This window comes from Monodelphis domestica, chromosome 1, assembly GCF_027887165.1.
Source record: "Monodelphis domestica isolate mMonDom1 chromosome 1, mMonDom1.pri, whole genome shotgun sequence".
NCBI lineage: Eukaryota > Metazoa > Chordata > Mammalia > Didelphimorphia > Didelphidae > Monodelphis > Monodelphis domestica.
In genome coordinates, this window is record NC_077227.1 from 705,538,734 (window position 1) to 705,559,063 (window position 20,330).

General features: G+C 38.6%; 1 protein-coding gene across 16 annotated transcripts in view; it reads left to right on the forward strand.

Moving 5' to 3' along the window:
• ZC3H18 (zinc finger CCCH-type containing 18) overlaps positions 1–20,330 on the forward strand; it is a 95,240-nt gene that overhangs the window by 72,519 nt on the left and 2,391 nt on the right. For 10 of the 16 annotated variants that reach the window (XM_007477291.3, XM_007477295.3, XM_007477296.3 and 7 more), the window contains 6 exons: positions 2,289–2,432; positions 3,541–3,693; positions 6,711–6,871; positions 8,274–8,473; positions 11,959–12,055; positions 19,941–20,037. In XM_007477291.3, the coding sequence (XP_007477353.1) occupies positions 2,289–2,432; positions 3,541–3,693; positions 6,711–6,871; positions 8,274–8,473; positions 11,959–12,055; positions 19,941–20,037 (852 nt within the window). The remainder of the gene's footprint in view (positions 1–2,288; positions 2,433–3,540; positions 3,694–6,710; positions 6,872–8,273; positions 8,474–11,958; positions 12,056–19,940; positions 20,038–20,330) is intronic. The other 6 variants (XM_007477297.3, XM_001366269.4, XM_056810768.1 and 3 more) reach the window with 1 other exon arrangement.

Consider the following 20,330-nt stretch of genomic DNA (forward strand, 5'->3'; position numbering starts at 1 on the left):
TCTCAAAGTGTTCAATGCCTGGTTCACAGTATCTTCTCCATTCTACCTCTTTCCTATATAATAGGGAATTTCTGTCAAATGCCTTGACCTCCCAATTCCTTAATCTCCTGAGCTCTCATAACCCTTTTACCACTTATCTCTGCCACAGATTATTGATGGTGTAGTCACACATATCATGATCAATAATTTCAAAATTCCCTTTTCTTTTAAATTTTATCATGACCTATAATTTCACTTTTTCTTATAACTCATTCTTCCTAAATCTGTTCTTTGTCCTTGAAACCTCTAGACTTTCCCTCCTTTAATTCTTTCCCAGGCCATCATCCCTCTAACTTTTTACCCATCACAATTTTGATCCTATAGTTACATTAATACAATATCACACTGGCTTCTGCTCAAGTTCCCTGTTACCTTTGTCTCATATATATATTCATGCCTTCCCATGCCCCAACCTTAGATTACTCCTTCCATGTGTCACCTCTACTTTTCTTCACCAGCTGCTAAATAGGGCAAAAGAAAGTTTTTCAACTGGCCTGTGGGTGCATTACAGTTTTGTTATCTAACCTTAACAGGACCCTTACTGTAGCAAAGCAATCTTTTTACTCCTCTCTAACCTCTTCCCTCCCCAAGCTTCCAATATCAATCATCCTTTGTTCTCATACTCTCAGCTCATGTTTTACTGAGAAAATAGAGGCCACTTGCTATGAACTCCCTCCTCTCATCTTCTCTGCATCTCAGAAACCTTTGGCATCATCTCCTTTTCTCTCCTTTATTCCTGTCTCTGAAAAAATTTCCCTTCTCACCAATGTCAGCCCCTCTGTTTGTACTCTGGATCATGTGATCATACACTTCTTGCTCTAGCATATTGCCTTCAGAACCATGCCCTTATCAAATGGCTATCGGTTCAGTCCCCAGGTAAACCTTTAATCTTTAAAACTTTTATTGGATATCTTTTCTTTCCATTACTGCTTTCAATTCTAGAGATACTTTTGCCTGCAGAATTGAGCCTTCCCTTGTCACAAAGTAAAGCAATTAGGTGGAAGCACCTGTCCCTGTGCCTAGCAATCCCACAAATCCTCTCCTGGGATCATTTCTTCTCCAGTACCATGATGGTTTTTTGAGTGAGTGACTCAAATCCTGACTTTCATGTTCTTTTCATTCATATTAGAATCATTGTGTGTTTTGATTCTCTTTATTTCACTTTGCATCTGTTCATACAAATAATTCCCATGATTCTCTGAATTACTTAGAACTGTCATTTCTATTTTAAACTTAATCTGTGATTTCCTGGCGATAGGGACTTCGGAAATCCCCTCCCCCAGTTCAGGTCAGCACTCTTATCTTAGGGTCATCAAACTAGAGCCAGATGGATCCTCAGAGTCCAACTCCTTATTTTACAGGCCAATAATTGAAGCACAGCTACCAGCTATAGTAAGTTCCAAATGCAGAACATCATACTAAACTGTTTCTTAGGTAGCTGCATGGGATCCTGAGAGGGCATGTGATTCACCTAGGCCCAGACCTTTTATGAACCCAATTCTGAGGCCAGCTCTGTCTGTCCATTAGGCAACACTATCTCCTGATTTAGTATATATTGACACTTTGTTTGTCAGTCTTTTATTTCCTGGGAATTTGTACCCAGATGTGGGATTGTATTGTCAAGAGTTTTAAGACAACTTGGACCCTTTTTAAAAGTAATTCTTTCATTTTTCCCAAATGGTTGGAATTCATATTCTACCACCCATATATTAGTAAACACTACCTTGATTTTTGTAAGACAGCATGGTGGAATAGAAAAGACCTGGGTCTGAGAGTCTAGTACCAACTCTGATAACCCATCGGCTGTCTTTACAGCCTTTGGCAAGTCATGGACCTCTTTCCTATACTTAAAGTCAACTATAAAATGGCAGCTAGGTGCCCAGCATTCTGTGAGCCTAATCTATTGCAGCATGCTCTTGTGGAATTATTTTAACAAATCTTTCTCATTCATGTCTTCAAGAAACTATCAGTGTTATTTGACTTTTGAATCCTAGGGAATATTACTTTTTAGAGCCTAGAGATGCTAGAATCCTTCTGTTCTTCCCTCCTCAAATAAGGGGTTTAAATGGTGATGAATGAAATATCTTCAAAGTTCATTGACACATTGTGTCACTAGAATATAATGTGGCCATTTAAGTGAAACTTTGAATTGTGCTTTTTTTGGTAATACTCTGGTTGTGACATTTAGACATTTTGTTCAGATAGTAAGATCTCCTTGATGCTGATATATTTGGACTCTTACCTCTTAGAGAGAAGTCTCTGAAAAAGCCAGCTCCACCTCCAGCCCCCCCACAGTCCACCAAAACCATTACACCTGCACCAGAGCCCACCAAGCCAGGCGATAACAGAGAAGCAAGAAGGAAGGACCGCCAAACAAGAACCCCACCCAGGAGGTGAGATCATTTGTGCTCTCTTTGTGGTCACTGAAATTTCTGAATGGTATAGGTGAGCAGTCCCAAAGTAAACTGACATAAACCAAGAGATGGTAAATTCAGGAATCCAGAGCCAAGTTTATAGAGAGGAAATTAAGTTCCTGAATAAGTCTTATCTAGTCACCCCAGGAATGAAAGTACTTTGAAAAATTGGTAATCCTCTCTAGTCAAGTGACCCCTGGATTTGTCTACTTTACCACATACTAGTTTTGTAACCTTGGTCAGCTTTTTTAACTCAACCTCAGTGTCTTTCTGTAAAATGATGATAACTACTTTGCCCATATCACAGAGTAGATATGAAGAATAAATTAAATAATGTATGTAAAAGTGCTTTAAAAACTAAAATTTAAAGGAATATACAGCTTATCACCATTATCCATCATTATTATTATTACTTAGAGCATGGTGCTAATATTACCAGGTTTAAAGGTTTAGTCTCCAGACAGGCCATGTCATCTTGCTTTTTACAACTAAAAATAGTGTTCTATGTTCACAGGTTCAACATGTGGAATTGAACATGTAGCAAAGTAGGGACCGATAGGGTCTCTTTCCATCTAATAACTTCTGTCTCATTCCTTGGAAACAAGTTTAATGTGGTGATAGACCATGTGATAATGGTCAGTATCTCTTCAGAAATGGCATGAGCTATCACTGAGATTTTCTTTTTTTCTTTTCTTTTTTTTTTCCATAAGGAAAATGGAGTGGGGCAGCTAGGTAACACAGTGGATAGAGCACCAGGCCTGGAATCAAGAGGACCTGGTTTCAGATCTGGCCTCAGACACTTCCTAGATGTGTGACCCTGGGCAAGTCACTTAACCCCCATTATCTAGCCCATACCACTCTTCTGTCTTAGAATTGATACTGATAGGAAGTAAGGGTTTTTAAAGAGAAAAAAAGAACATAAAATGGAGTTTTAATGGACCCTGAACTTAATATGTAGAAAGACTTTATTTGTCTAAACCAAGGTTTGACATTGTTAAGTTAGTAGCCCCATTACAATGAAGGGGAAATTTGCTTTGCCCTAGATTCATTGTTGTTGATTCTAACAGGATTTCCGATTGTGTTGCAGGCGGACCATCAGCGGCAGCATCAGCGGCAGTGCCAGTAGCTATAGCGGATCTAGTTCCCGATCCAGGTCATTGTCAAGATCTCTCTCTAGGTCCCATTCCCGATCAACTTCTGCCTCTATTTCTCCCTCCCCATCAGGGTCCAGGAAGTCCCGGTAAGAAGTTAAGCCAAGTGTTAGCTTCCTTCTCCTTGAGGTATTCTGGGACCAATTACTAGTAAATCCTGTAAGTTTGAAAAAGGCTACTACACTGTTAAAGAACAGCTCTGAAATTGTCTTGATTTTTAAAAATAACTTTCACAGGCATAATTCCCTTCATTCTGGAGATGAGTAATATTCCAAGTGAATATAATATATCAAGCACAGGAAGGATATACTTTTGTATTTATGAAGTAAAACTAGAAAATTTAGACTAGAGTTGATGTCCTGTACTCCTTGAAACATTTGGATTAAATCACCAGATCTATTACTTCCAATCTAAGAGAGAACTAGGAGAGTTGGTATCTTTTCTAAACCCAGAAAATGCCAGTAAAAAGATGGGTGGAAGCAGGCATCAGAAACGATGTTGTTGAGTTCCAGAAAGTTTCTTATTAAAGTCTTACCAGGTGGAAAGTTGATAGCTTGCAATGTGAGACCTTGAGAATTAGTTAGGTCCTTTAAGGAAACTCTCAATTGAACATTGAAGAGACACTTGAAAGAGAAGAAATATAATAGAAAGGAGTTCTGCAAAGCATTTTAAAATCTTGAAAGGAGTATAGGGTGGGAAAGATCAAACCACAGTGGAAATGTGTGACTTGACCACCTGTAAAATAAAAATGATTATCAGTGTGCCAGACAGTGAGGCAGGTCTTGCTTTCTCATCTAAACTTTTCTTTATTGGCCTACCCATATAGTTTTTTCCTTTTTCTTTTTTCTTTCTTTTTTTTAAAATCTGGTTCTTTCCCTTTTCCCATATCACTTACTGACTGTCTTTAGGAAATTCAGGTAGGTATTTTCTCTGGAAAAAAATATAAAACATAATATTTAACACCACCACTGCCATTTTAAAGGAAACTTCTGTGTCTGTTGTAAGAGCTTAATATTTCCTTTAAATACCTTTTTGTGCCTTTCAAGTCCATGTTTATTGGGTTTGATTCTCATCAAAATTTAGAGCTGAGAAGGACTTTAAAGGTTATCTAATCCAAATCATTTCAGAGACAAGGAAAGTGGGACAGGAGAAAGGGAAGTAACTTGACTTGTAAACTATTTTTGTCTAGACACTAAGGAATCTATAAGGAATATCCAAAATAAACTTTTCCAAAGTTGAGAGAGATTCAGAATTCTGACTTCAGATTGACTATGTTTTGAAATGAACTGTCCCTAATCTAGCTTTTCCATTCTCTTTCCTCATTTTATTTCTTTCCATTTTAACAGAGCAAGGCCTCTTTTATTCAAATATTGGTAGACATCATGTGCAAACACAACAGATTTTTCTCATTTCCTTCTGTTAACTGGACAGGGAATCCTTTTACTTAAGTTAAAGAACGTTCCATTATCTCTGAATCCTACAAGTCTGAGCACACACATCCTTTTGAAAACAACAGTGGGAAATAGGAATGCTGTTGAGATGTCATTGAACTAGTAGGCACCTAATAAATGTTTGGAGTTTATACACAAAATAAACATTTATTAGAACCAGCATAATGCTAAAGTGCTAGAGATACAAAGAAAAGCAAAAGACAGATCTTGTTCTCCAGGAGGAGCTCCCTGTCTCTAGTGAGAGAGACAATAGGAAATAGCCTCAGACAAGAAAAATGGAGACCATTAGCAGAGAGCAGACAGTAGCAATAAGGGAGAGAGCAAAGACTTCTTCTCCAAGACAGGATTCAGGCTGGGACCTGAAGCTAGGGTCATCAGAAGATGAGATAAAAAGAGAGGAATAGCTAATGAAAGTACCCAGAGTCCAGAGACAGAAGTTCTTATTCAAGGAATAACAAGGAGCCATGAGTCATTAGAAATGGAGAGCAGGAGCTTTGCATGGAAGAGTATGAGATTCGTGCCAAACAGAAGAGTATGGATTTGATTGAAGAGATGATGGGAAACCACTGGAATATAATCACAGGGAGGTGACTTGGTCAAGCATGTGTTGAGGAAGGGAATTTGGGTAGCTGGGTGCAGAATGGAGTAGAGGGAGAAAGTTCTAGGCAGGGACACCAGCTCTGACAGTAGTCTAGCATGAAGTGATAAGAGCAAGATGGTGGTAAAAAAAACTAGAGGTTTTTCAGATTTGACATGAACAGGGCTTGGCAACAGATTGGACTGGGGAGGCAGGGAGTGAAAGGAGTCAGGAGTGGCACCTAGAGTCCAGGTGACTGAGGAGATAGTGGTGCCCTCACTACCAATATGAAGTTAGGAAGAGGGTTGGGGAAAGCTGATGAATCCATTTTGGGGCATGTTGAGTTTAAGATATCTATGAGTAATCCAATTTGAAACACTCGATAGGTGAAGATGTCCAATTTGAAATGGCCAATATAGGCCGACAGATTTGAGAATCTTCAGATATAGTTAATAATTAAATCCATGGGAACTGTTGAGAACACCATAGATAAGAAAACGCAAGATCCCAAACAGAACCCTGTGGAACATCAATGGGGGACATGTTCTGGAGGAGGATCCAGCAAAAGAGACAGAAAAAAGCAGTTAGAGAGGTAGGGAGAGAACTAGGAGAGAAGTGTCCTAAAAACCTAGAGAGAAGAGAATATCAGTGAAGTGAGAGTGATACACAGCATCATAGGTTGCAGAGAACTTGAAAAGAATGAGGATTGAGAAAAGGCTATTGGAGTTCAATTATGAGATTGCTAGTAACTTTGGGGAGAACAGTTCCAGTGGAATGAAGAGATCAGTAAGCCTGGCTGCAGAGAGTGAAGAGAGAGGGAATAGAGGCCCCTGTTAAAGATGGCCTTTCAAGGGCTTCAGCCACAAAAGGGAGAGTATAGCACAACTAGCAGGGGTGAGTAAAACCAAGGAGGGTTGAGAATGGAGGAGTCCTGGCCATGTTGGTCAATTGGGAAGCAACCAATCTCCATCTATGTTACACCTCACCCACCCACTCCCCTCTGCTTTTCCCCTTCTACCCCACTGTCCTGCAATCCAGTGTCCCTTTGGTGTTGCATTGATTTCTTTGTATGTTGCAGGTCCCTGAGTGTGAGCAGCGTCTCCTCTGTCTCCAGTGCCACCTCAAGTAGCAGTTCTGTTCGAAGTGCTGATTCAGAAGACATGTATGCTGATCTGGCCAGTCCCGTTTCCTCGGCCAGTTCCCGGTCTCCCACCCCTGCCCAGCCGAAGAAAGAGAAAGGTAACACATCTGGTTTTTTTATGCTGTACCGATTCATCTTATGAGAGAATTGTACATCCGTAGAAGGTGCCACACTTTACAGGTATTCAGGAATATGAGTGTGACTCAGGCTCAGTCAAAGGTACAAAGTTGAGGAAGGAGTATTTAGCAAGGACCTAACTGTAATACAGAAACAAAAGGCTTCAGTAAAACTTTAAAAAAAGAAGAGAGAAAAACAAGATACTTAGAACAATATAGTGGTGATTTGAGCTCATAAAAAGATCATGTCACAAAAATTTAGGTAGTAAATGCCTAATGGTTCCTCCAAAACAATGAATTTTTGCATAGTTTACATTTCTAATTACCTTTGGCTACAAAAATGAAAGACCACATGGACATCTCATCCTATCCTTAAGTGAGGGTCTCCTTTCCCATTTTATGAGCATTGTTTAATTCACTCACATAAGGTGGGTAATACGGAATAATTTTGGGATCTGTATGTCATTCATTCTCAGTAATAGAAGGAAAAACCTTCAAGGTAAATCTTGATTTATTATTATCACCTTTTTTCTTAATAATTTTTTAGCCTTTTAGATCCATCTATTATAGAATATCTACAGAATATCTGTTGCCTATTTTTGGCAAAAATATAAATATAAGCTACTGTAGTTGGGTGGGTGAAAAGATAAAGGAAAGACAATCTTCTTTTGTCCAGAATTAAATCTTTCTTTCTGTGAACTCCTAGTACTATGTATATATCTCACATCCACTTTCACACATTATGCATCTGTCATCTTTTTTTTAACCCAGCTACTAGACAGTAAAGCCCCTAGAGGACAGGGACCTTCCTCTCTTAGAATAATCCACTGCTCTGGCTGTAAGAAAGATAAATGTGTTCATAAGGTTTGTTTAGGGGCAGGGGAAGGGGTTGGACCAGACCTGTCATTTCAGAGATCATGGGAAATACCTGATGTAGAAACTTCCACTACAAGTGCACATCAAACCTATTTAGAAGCTTATAGTCTCAAGATGAGAACTGTTAAGTGACTGATCCAAGATCACACTGCCAGGATGTGACAGAGACAGGACTTGAAACCAAACCTTTGAGTCTAAATCTATTATGCCAAGTTGCCTTTCAGTTATAACAAAATAGAGATGAAACATTCATCTTTGTAGTTTCAACCCACCTCCAGTGCCTAGGCTAGAGTTTACCCATAGTAGCCATTATATAGTCAAACTATATTTATTATTTCTGCTACCTTTCAGAAACCATTCAGCACATAGAGAAAGATTTCTGTTTGCCTATTCACAGTTAATTTGCATATGCATATTGTGTATGTTTCCTGCCATTAATTATATCCAAAAATAACCCAAAATAAGAGATTTCTAAGGTGATTGACTATGAAAATTTGTCATTTAACAGGAAAATCAAAAAAAGAAGATAGTGTTAAAGAAGAGAAGCGGAAAAGGGAAGCGCCCACACAGCCCCCCAAATCCACAAAACCTACAGCCAGTAGTAAATCATCTCAGCAGCCTCCACCACCCCAACAAGTGCTCCCACCACAACCTCAGCAAGGAGGGTTCAGTGCTCACAAAGAGATCAAACTGACATTATTAAATAAGGTAAGACCTATAAGGACATTGGTTCAACAAATATCAGCAACAGGAAACTTCACCTAGTAAGCCCATCTGAATTAGAACCACAGTTCTACTCGCTGGGAATGGATCCTCCTTTGTTTGGAAAATGGAGCTCCATCAGGGTGGCTGGAAATGGCTTCCGGTCCCATTAACTTGGCCTCTTAAAATTCATGCGGATGATTGAGAGTCAGTGCTGGTTTTGGTACTGCCATTTGCCAAGACAAGCTACAGGTTTGTTTCCTGGCATTTTTGGAAATTGGAGACTGTACCTAGAGGATGACTTTATGTTGGTAGTGAGACTTGGAAATTCCCAGAGAATTATTTGTAGATTTGGCCAGTGACTCCCCAGAAAAGTATACTGCCTGCAAGGGAAGTGTGAGAAATCAAATAAATAAATAGTCCATGAAAACAAGGCCATGAATTCTTTTTGTAGCTTGTGGATTGTGAGATTTAAAATGGTTGAGGTCTTAAACTGTAGTGATTAAAAGAGTGGAAGATATAAATTGTGATAGATATAAGAGAGGGTGAGTAAATTTGACCACAGAAATATGTTTCACTACAGTGTCTTGGGTTTTAAAATCAAATATAAGGTGGTCGCCAGGGAAATATTCCCAATTATTCAAATACCCAAGTCAGTTGGGTTTTATAGAGATTTTAATTAACAATACAATGAGTAATCAAAGAAAGAGAGAGAGAGTAAGAAAGGAATAAGTATGAAGGGCCTCAAGCCAATATGGCCTAGACCTGAGTCTTAAAAGAGAAATCAGTCAGTTTTTTAACACTCACCACAAGGTCTGACTAAACAAGGATTCTAGTAACACCAGGCCAGCGTCCTTCCTCAAAGAGTCTTCCAGCCAGAGATTGTTTCAAAGGGCCTCTCTCAAGAGCCTCCAGAGCTCCTACCCCAGAGGGACAGAGCCCCTCAGAGGAGCTCCTCAAGGAGCTCTCCTTCAGAATGAGAGTCAGAAATTGAGATTTTTTTTCTGAATGAGATCCAAGCTCTTATTTTTAAGGGCAAAATCTCCTCTGTCACCTCCCCTAAGTCCTTACATCTACCAATCACTGTAGATGTTTCTAAAGGACCGCCCATTTTGAATTCACAGCTGAGTAGTTTTAATCTCTTTAGTAAGTCAGGAAAAAATGCTGCTGTGTCGACAAATTTCATTAAGAAAAAACCTCTGAATAAGTTATCACCCTTTTAGGTTTAAGTAGTTTACAAGTTGCCCCACCTTTATAGGTACTTAGTATCCCATTGTATCAATTCTAAAACAGTCATGACTCAAAGAACTTCCTGTCCCTTCCATAAGCATGGATCAAAGTACTTTCATTGTTTAGCAAGCCATTTTCTGTCCTAAAGCAGTCTTTAGTAGGGTGGAGCAGGGATACTCCCATAGCTAGGAGCCCCCACACTCAAGTAGAGTTCTCACCATCTGCTAGGGAATTTTTTTAAGTAGAAGATTCCCCAATGGGGGAAACCCCTAACATTCATAAGTCTGAGAAATTTTGAGGTTTACAGGATATACTACCACATTAACTATTAGAGAGACTTAAGCTCCCTAAAAGTCATTGAGATACATACTAAAGAAATTTGAGATACATACTAAAGACTTCTTCTCAAGGGTGGCATCTTCTACAAAAACTTAAGAATGCTCTTGGAGCCCTCCTGCCTCTCCTAGGCACAATTCCTCAGATCTGGTATCTGACTTTGACTCTCCCTCTGACCTAGACTTTATGTCCCTCAGCAAGTCACTGAACAAGGCTACTTTCTCATACAACAGTGGTGTGTGGTTTACTTGAGACTAGGAATGATTGGATAAATTTTCGTTTTGTAAAAACAGGGTGATAGATGTATGCTTCTGCTGACACTGCTCTGACAGAATGCCCTTCCTGGACTAGATGAAGCTATTTTTCTCCACTTTTACTTAGTTTTTTTTTTTTTCATGTCATACCTTACACATTTCTCTTTTTGGTTGTGTTTGTAAGTCTGGTTTTTAACAATGGAAATGTGTAGAAGTTTCATCTTTTAATCAAAGCACACACTTCAGTAACTTATAATAACTATTGATATGAAGAAGTCAGACCTTTCATTGATCTTCCGAGCCTACAACTAAAGCTCAAAGCCAAGTGAAGCTGGAAATGAAAAACACCACCAAGAACTGACACTATTGATGCACAAAAGCCTAATTAATACTCTGAAAACAGGTAAAGACCTTCAGAGGGATCTGACAGCTAGAAGGGTTGTTGTGATTCCTTTCTTGTCTAGTATAGGCCTCTTGAAGTTGGAGGAACACACATGAAGACCATTTTAGAAATAAATAGCCTCTTAACACATCCCATGAAGAAAAACCTCTTGTCATGGGCAAAACACAAAAGCTGGAGTACTTAAGATTGAGAAATGTAGATTTTGCTGATAAAATTCACTCTTCCATTCAAAGCTATACCAAAAGTATTTAAAAAAAAATTCAGATAACAAGGTAAGGTTGGAATATCTTCATCAGTCTAAAAAACATGTTTGGGGGGGCATATCTTTGTTGTTTTTATTTCCAGTGGACCTGGAAGGCTTTTCCCCATTAGAAGTTAGGATCTTTGGAGAGCAAAATTGTTCCAGAATTGCAGAAATCCCTAAATGGAGATGGAACCCATAAAACATGACCTCCCACCATCTCCTAGTTCACAAAAAGTTAATATATAAGTCCAAGAAAAGGAAATAAACATGTGTCAGTGCTCTAGAAACTCACCTTACTTAAATCCCATTGAAAACTTGTGACTTAAACTTGTGATTAAAGCGAGGCTTGGAAAAATGAACTTTTAATTAAAAGTATGCTTAATATCCAATGTGATAAAAGCAAAGGATTTTTTGGGTACAAAATTAAAGTATATACATCAAGGTCTTGTGAATTCAATGCCACATACTTGAAATAAGGAATTGCTGCAAAAGGAGGACATAATACATATTAAGAGATTTTTAAAGATGTAAAATCTATAGGCTTTACTGTATGTCAGTAAATTTAATTCATTTGTACACCACTGTCTGAACTGCTGAGCAATTACTGATCTCCTGGTAGAGCAACTTTCCTCATTTTGAGCTCCCACCATCAGTGAAATCACAAACCCAAGCCAAAACCAGAAGCTCTGGACCACACTTGGAAAGCTAGTCATAGCTGTCATATCAATGTACTCATTAGATCAAGTGAATCGCTTTGTGTCCTTGTACTAAAAGAATATGGTCCTCTATATAATATCTTCTTGAAATGGGGAATGTTTTATGAGTCTTTCCTGTGTATTTAAAGATAGGGGAACAGAGACCCACAGAATATCAGTAATTGACTTGAGCCCATTGGGGAGGCAATGGTTGTGCCAGGTAGTATTGCCCTGAATGTAAGACAACTTTCTGCTTTTTTTTTCTTTTTTTAATTTAACCCTACTCAGATTTCCTCTAGTCTTTGGTTTTATTTCCTTTCTCATTTTAGGCAACTGATAAAGGAAGCCGGAAGAGATATGAACCATCAGACAAGGATAGACAAACTTCTCCTCCAGCAAAACGAGCTAACCTCTCTCCTGATAGAGGTAAGAAATTCCTACTTTGTCATTTGAGTATCAAGGAGAGAATTTCTTTTCTGGCCCTGACTGTCGGTTCTTGGCACAAACTTGACTTTTTCACTATCACTCTGCAAAAATGTAAGGGCCAGAATTATAATGAAGCTCCAAAATATGTTTCCTCCCAGTCTTATAGGCAAGTTACTTGTGAATATAATGACTGGAACAGCTATTATAGTAAGTTACACCCATCAGCTTGCATTCCCAAAAACTTTGTGTAATTTCTTTCAGTCTTTTTTTTAAACCCTTCCATCTTAGAATCAATACTGTGTATTGGGTTCTAAGGCAGAAGAGTAATAAGGGCTAGGTAATGGTGGTTAAGTGACTTGCCCAGGGTCATACAGTTAGGAAGTGCCTGAGGTCGGGTTTGAACCTAGGACCTCCCCTCTCTAGGCCTGGTTCTCAATCTACTGAGCCACCCATCTGTCTCCAGTCTTGATTTTTTAAGGAAATGCTGAAAGTCTTTGCCCTTCCCTCTACCAAAAGCCAGCAACAAATTGCCTAGTTATCCTACAATGATAGTAGGCCAGAATGAAGCTAATGAAGGTGTGGTAGCAGTTGAAGATAGAGAGAAACATCAAGAAGGACTAAAGAACAGGTCTTTCTTTGCTACTGCTCCCTCGAGGCACTGCCCCCTCCCTATGAGATATCTAACAATATTGCTTAGGCTCTCCTCACCATTGGACACACATACTGAAACAGAAGGAAGAAATTGGGGGAGCTAGGTAACTACAAATAAAAACAATAATATATATGATTATAGGGCGAAAAAGCACTAACAACTTGGGAAGCAAGACAAACTTCCTAAAGGATAAAATGAATGAGGCCAGAAGAGGTACAGGGAGAAACCTATAAGGAACACCTGGGCAAAGCCATGAAGGTGGCATGAAAGTCCCTATCCTAGAGCTCTTCCCTTCTTTCTTCAGTTAAATAATAAGCATTTCAAAGTATGTGTTAGACACCAGAGATGCAAATTAAAAAGTGAAACGGTCTATATTTGCTTACCAGTTTCCTATGATCAAGAGTCCCAGGCTACCTTGGCAAACAACTCCTTCCCCTGTAACCATTCCTTCATTTCTCATCTTTTATCTACCTCAGATGAATTCTAAACCTCCTTATCTTTCCCTTCCATGGTGGCCTCTGGCTGCCCCATGCTGTCATTAACACATTTTGTTTCATCCTCTATCTCTTCTCACACTCCTAGTACTCATGCAAATGTGACTCCCTACTTCCCCCCTCCCCCCCCCAAGACTACATACCTGACCATCCTCTTCAATACTAGATATATCCTCCCATGTTTCCTAACACTCTGGACCAGCGGAAGTATAGCATATTCTTTGTTCTTTACTGGCCCTTCTTAATCTTCCTTTAGATGCTGTCAGTGACCTTTTCTCCTTTGAGGTCCATTTCATCTAGCTAAATTGTCCTATCTAGATCCATGTGGCAGATGGGATAGAACAGTGGGGCCTGGTGTCAGGAAGACTGAGTTTAAATATACTAATTGTCACCCTAAACAAGTTATTTAATCTTTGTTTCAGTCTCTTCAGTTATAAAATGAAGATAATAGCACCTACCTCACAGTGCTGCTGGGAGGATCAAATAGAGAGCTGTGAAATTCTTATGTTGGTGACTACTCGTGGGATTCTAACATTGTAGGCTTTTAATAAATACCTGTTTTCTCTTCCTCCTCCCTTTCCTCTCTATCCCTTCTAAAATCTTTTGTCTGTTGCCATTCAGACTACCAAATTTCAGCCATTACCTCCCTCATTTGTTTCTTTAATCTTATGTAGGTGCTACCAGGCACCACTGGAAAGTCACACAATCTTGCCAACTGAATTTACTACAAACTGTTACATGATCTCAGGTGGGCCCTGAGTTATTTTTAAGAGAAAGAACTAGGTATGTGTGGTGAAGGAGAGTCTAGTGGAAAAGGTAGTCAGAAGGTAAAAGAAGATACTGATAGCCCAGAGGCCTCTATCTACTAAGAGGAAGTAAGAATTATGAAGGAGGAGGAGTTAGGGTGTTTGTCCAAAGAAAGTTGAGGTCAAACACTGTTAAACAGCTATGGTATAAAGACAAAAGTGAAGCAGTCCCTGCCTTCAAGGAATTTACATTCAAATGGGGAAGACCGTGTGTCTATATTGAAGTCTATGTAGAATATATGCAAAATTATTACTAGGTAGTTTTGGAAAAGAGAACACCAGCAGTTAAGGAAGTCAGAAGAGACTTCTTTTAGAAGGCTTTGCTTCAGTTGCATCTTAAAGGAAGTGGAGGTGGAGGGAGAGTGCCCTCCTGACATGGAAGATAGTGCCAAAGCAGATAAATGGAAGATGAACAACATGTATATGCAAGGAGCAGCAAATACACTGGCATAGAATATGTGGAGGGAAGTGATTTGTAAGAAAATTGGAAAGAGAAAAAAACAAGTTGGAATCAGCTTTAAATGCCTTTTTTTTTAAGTGTCTATTTTATCCTAGAGGCAATAGGAAACCCCCAGAATTAGGGGGAGAGGGGGCAGGTGTCACACCTGTGCTTTAGGAAAATCACTGGCCACTGAATGGAGAACAATTGGGGGAAGGGAAGAATTTGAAGCAAAGAAACTGCCCCCTAATCAAATTAAGAGGCTATTGCTGTAGTCTGGGCAAGAGATGATGATGATCTAACTAGAGTGGTGGCCATGTGAATGGAGAGAATGGACCTGGGCAAGAGATTCTGAGGACATAGAAAAGACAGGATTTGGCAACTAATTGTAGATACAAAAGCTAATATGAAGATAAAAAATAACACCCAATTGATTCAACGGTGTGGTATCCTCAGTATCTATAGGGAAAAGCAAAAGAGGTATGGATTTGGGGAAAGATAAATGAGTTCTGATTTGGACATGTTGAATTCAAGATGCCTAATGGAATATTCAGTTCAAAACTTCCAGGAAGCAATTAGTAATATAGAAGAGAGACTTGACTTTAATAAATAGGTTTAGAAACCTTCTGCATAGATGATAATTGAGAAATGAGAATATAAAAGGGAAAGAGAAGATGGTCCTGGAAAGACCTTGAAAGACACAAAGAGTTAGTGGATATGACATGAATAATAATGATCCATCAGAGCATATTGAGAAGTAGCAGAAAGGAGAACCAGGAGAGAGCAGTGTCTCAAAAACCCTACCAGAGAGGAAAGAATATATAGGGGGAAAGGGCTGATCAGACTGCAGAAAGATCAAGGAAGATCAGGATTGAGGAAAGAGCAGTTTCAGTTGGATGATAAAGTCAGAAACCAAAAAGGGAGTTTGGGAGTGAGATAAGAGGAAGTAGAAGCACCAACAGTAGACAACTTATTCAAGAAGTTTGAAAAGGGGAGGAAAGATCTAAGAAAACTTTTAAGCATGGTGAAAACTTTGTATCTTTGTAGGTAATTGTGAAGGAAGCTATAAATAGGAAGAAATCAAAGAAATGATAGTGAGGACAGTTTACTGGAGGAGATAGAATGAAATGGCATCAGATATCTATGTAGATTTGTTTACCTTGGTACAGAGAGTGAACACATAGGCCCTTCTTTACCATCAGAGCCTAGAGAAAATGGTGGGGCATGGTGTCACTGGATTGTGAGATGAGGGGGAGAAAAACAACTTTTTTTTCCAAGCATCTCTTTTGTAAGTATGAAACAAGGTTCTCAGTTGAGAGGAAGAAGTAGAGGTGCAATAGGAAATTTTGAGGAGAGAAAGGAGATTTGAAACAGCCACTGTGATGAGTGGGATGAGAGAAAATTAATTAGGGAAGAGGAAGATTATTTTTTTTTACTGCATTGATTCCCCAGTTGAGATTGGTTAACAAATTTGTGATGTTGATCTAGGATTTGGTCTTTTAGAATAATGTTGATGTCTTGTTTTTCCTTCATCTATACTTTCAAAGTTTGACAAGACATGAACAGTAGCATTAGGACAAGGGGTAAGAGATTCAAACACTCCTTCCTCAAAGTATAGAGGGTCAAGTTAGACTGATTAATTATAAAATTGAGATTGTAAGAGTTAAAAAGTAAGACCTAGAACAAGAATGGCAGATGAAAAGGGGAGGGAGGAGTTGATTGACTTGAAGACAGAGTGAAGGGGAAAAATAGGTTTGGGAAGAATGGGACAGCAAGAAGGGAAAAGGTTACTTGAAGGAAAGAGTTCCAATTCAAGAGTTTAAAAAGTAGAATACTGGGGGCAGCTGGGTAGCTCAGTGGGTTGAGAACCAGGCCTAGAGATGGGAGGTCCTAGATTCAAATGTGGCCTCAGATACTTCCCAGTTTTGTGACCCTGGGCAAGTCACTTAACCCCCCATTGCCTAGCCATTACCATTCTTCTAACAAGACAGAAGGTAAAGGTTAAAAAAAAAAGGTAGACTACTTAATGGTAAGATTATAAATATCCATCCCTGTTTCTGGCTGAGATAAAAGGAAGTTGTAGTTCATGAGAGAGAAAGCTGATGTCTACTGAAACATTCTAGCCTCCCAGATCTTCAGAAACTAAGGGAAATGTTTAAATATGAAAGACAGTGGGTCAGATAGGTAGTTCAGTGGATAGAGTGCCAGGCCGAAAGACCGAAAGTCCTGGGTTCAAATCAAGTCTCAGCCTCTTCCTAGCTGTAGGCAAGTCACTTAACCCCTATTGTCTAACCCTTTATCATTCTTCTGCCTTAAAACCAATATGCAGTATTGATTCTCAGATAGAAGGTGGTAAGGGTTTAAAAAAAAAAACAGACACATGTTTACATTTTGAAGTCTAAAGTGTGTTGGGGATTGGGATGAAGAGGAAAATATGAAATAGGGACCAAAAGAAAGAAAGGAAAATGTTTAGCAACCAGTAAAAATGATTACAATCAGAATATGCATGGAATATATAGAGTAGATTTCAAAGGTTTATTTTGGTGACAGGGAAAAGCAAAACACAAACTCAGAAGAAGACAGCAAAGTCAGTACTGTTGCATCCAAAGCCTCCAAGAAAAGTAAGAATTGCTCTCAAGTCCAAAAAGAATAAACGGAGGAGGTCAAAAAGAATTTTAAAAATCAAATAAGAGAAGTAGAAGACAAAATTGGGGGGGAAAAGAATGATATAGGAAAAGCATGAAAAAAGAGGCAACTGCTTTGTAAAAGAGTCACCAAAAAATACTAACAAGGGTCAATATCTTAAAAAAACAGAATAGGCTGATTTGAAAAAAAGCCACAAAAATCCACCAAAGAGAACTTTAAAAAGGCAAAATTGGCCAAATGGATAAGAAAGTACAATAGCTCACTTAAGAAAATCATGCCTCACAAATTAAAATTAAGCAAGTGGAAACTGATGATTCCAGGAGACAAGAAGAAACAGTCAAAATCAAAAGAATAAAAAAGAAAAAATGTGAAATATCTCACTAGAAAAAACAATTGAACTGGAAAATAAATATAGGAGAGGTAATCTGAGAATTATTGGACTACCTGAAAGCCATGATTTAAAAAAAAAAAACTGTGACATCTTTCAAGAAATTATCAAGGAAAACTGCCCTAATGTTCTAGAACCAATCACCTCCTGAAAAAAATCCCAAAAAGTTAAATGCCAGAAATGTTGGTCTAATTCCAGAATTCACAGGTCAAGGAGAATGTATTTAGAGTAGCCAAAAAAAAAAAAACCAATTCAAATACTATGGAGACACAGTCAGAGGAACCCAAGATTTAGCAGCTTCTACTTTAAAGGTTCAGAGGACTTAGAACATGATATTCCAGAGGGCAAAGATGCTAGGACTTCAACCAAGAATCATTTACCCAGCAAAGTGGATCATAATCCTTTAAGGGGGAAAAATAGATATTCAGTGAAAAATAGAAATTTCAAATATTCCTGGTGAAAAGACCAGAGCTACGTGGAAAATTTGGCTCTCAAATACAAAACTCAAGAAAAACATAAAAAGGTAAACAGGAAAGAGAAATCAAAAGACATTCAGTAAGGTTAAATAGTTACATACCTATATGGGGTGATTCTTGTAACTCCTAAGAACTTTGTCATTATTAGGGTAGTTAGAAAGAGTATACATTGAGGCCAAGGGTATAAGTTGAATATGATGATATGATATAAAAAATAAAATTAATGCACAAGAAAGAAGAATGCATTGGGAGGAGGGGAAAGGAAAAATAGAATGGAGTAAATTACTGCACATAAAAAAAACATGAAAGAGCTTTTATGATAGAGGGGGAAATGGAGGAGGTAAGATGGGGAGTGTGTGAACCTGGCTCGGTAAGGGAAGAATATACATAATCTTACTGTACCGGAAAGTAGGAGGGAAGGGAGAGGTAGGACTGATAGAAAAAAGGACAAATTGAGGGAGGTAAAGGTCAAAAACTAAATGGGGGGAGAAATAGAATAGTAAGTAATACACAGTAATCCTAATGTGCAGAAATTTGTGTCTCTAATAAAGGCCTCATTTATCAAATACATAAGTTATTCCCCAATTGATAAATGGTCAAAGAAAAAAAAAAGATAGTTCTCAGACAAAGTAATTAATGCTCTAACTCACTATTAATTAGAGAAATGCAAATGAAAACCACCTTGAGGTACCACCCCACACCTATCAAATTGACTATTATGACAGAAAAGGAAAATGATAAATTTTGGACGGAATGTGGGAAAATTGATACATTAAGGAACTGTGGAGGAATTATGATATGATTCGACCATTCTAGAGAGAATTTGGACCTATGCTCAAAGGTCTATAAAACAATGCATACCAGTTAATCCAGTAATCCCTTTACTAGCTTTGTATCCCAAAGAGATAAAAAATGGGAGGTGAGTTCTATAAATACAAAAAAATGTGAAGCAGCTCCTTTTGTGGCAGCAAAGAAATTGGAAAGTGGAGGGGATATCTATCAATTGGAGAATGTCTGAGAAAATTATAATAAAGTAAAATTATAGTAAATGATGGTAATGGAATACTATTATGCTGTAAGAAATGACAAGGAGGAAAAGCTCAGAAAAACCTGGAAAGACTTATATGAGCTGAAGCATAGTGAAATAAGCAGAACTAGGAGAACATTGTACAGTGAATAACTGAATAACTTAGTTGTTCTCACCAATTTAGTCCCAAAGGATTCATGATAAAAAATGCCACCTGCTTCTGGAGAAAACTGATGGGAGTCATTGAATCCAGACCAAAGCAAGCTTCTTTCACTTTCTTCATTTTTTTGTTTGAATTTCCTTTTACGGAAGGATTAATGTTTAACATGATTGCATATGTGAAATCTTTATGAGATTGCTTACTATCTCAGGAGTGGAGGTGTAGGATGGGATTTGAGGACAAATTTCATTTTAAAATATTAGAAATTGTTTTTACATGTAATTGGTGAAAAAAACTCAAAAATTTTAAATGATGGAATGAGGGAGATGGCTAAACAATGCTGGCAGAGGGAGGAACTGGAAGCGTCTGTGATTCTGGCAGCAACTGTTCCTTGTACAGCTTCTTGCTGCTCCCAGCAGTGGAACATTAGATAGAATGTGATGACTGGGTGGGGGGGAGACCCCTTTGAAGATCTGGAAGAAGAAAGCAGTCTAAGATCTGAGGTAGAGTTAAGACTTCGCTCAGCAAATAGAGCATCAGGCCTGGAGTCAGGAGGACCCTGGTTCAGATTTAGTCTCATGCACTTCCTAGCTGTGTGTCACTGGGCAAGTTATTTAATCCTAATTGTTGAGCCCTTACCACTCTTGAAAAGAAAAGAAAGAAAAAGAAGTAATAAACCTCTCCTGAGAGCCTCTGAAGTTAATAACAATCTAAATCGTCATATTCTAACTGAGGGGATCCTGGCAAGTCATGGAATAAAAATATAAACAAAAAGTCCTTTTCCCTTTGCATCTCAGGTTCTCGGGATAGGAAACCAGGCGGGAGAATCTCTTCTCCCAAACAGGAGCGCCAGAGAGGACAGAATCCTAAACCGCCTTTGACTCAACCAGATAGGTGAGTGCTCTCTTCTGTCTTTCTCAGTCAAGATCTGTGGTGGTCCCATTCCTGTAAGGGAAGCCAGATCCTCACCTGTTGTGGGTTTGTAAAAGCAGAAAAGGAGCCTTGGCTACACAGAAGAGTCCTGGCTTGGGAATGCTTCAGTTCATCAGAGACACTGTTCCCGCTGGCACAGCACAATACCTTTGTGCCTTAACAGTTCCCAAATTCAATTTAATTTTAGTATTTTAATATAGTTATTTCATGACCAAAGTGGAGATCCACATCTCTTAGCTTCATCCTCAGTCAGT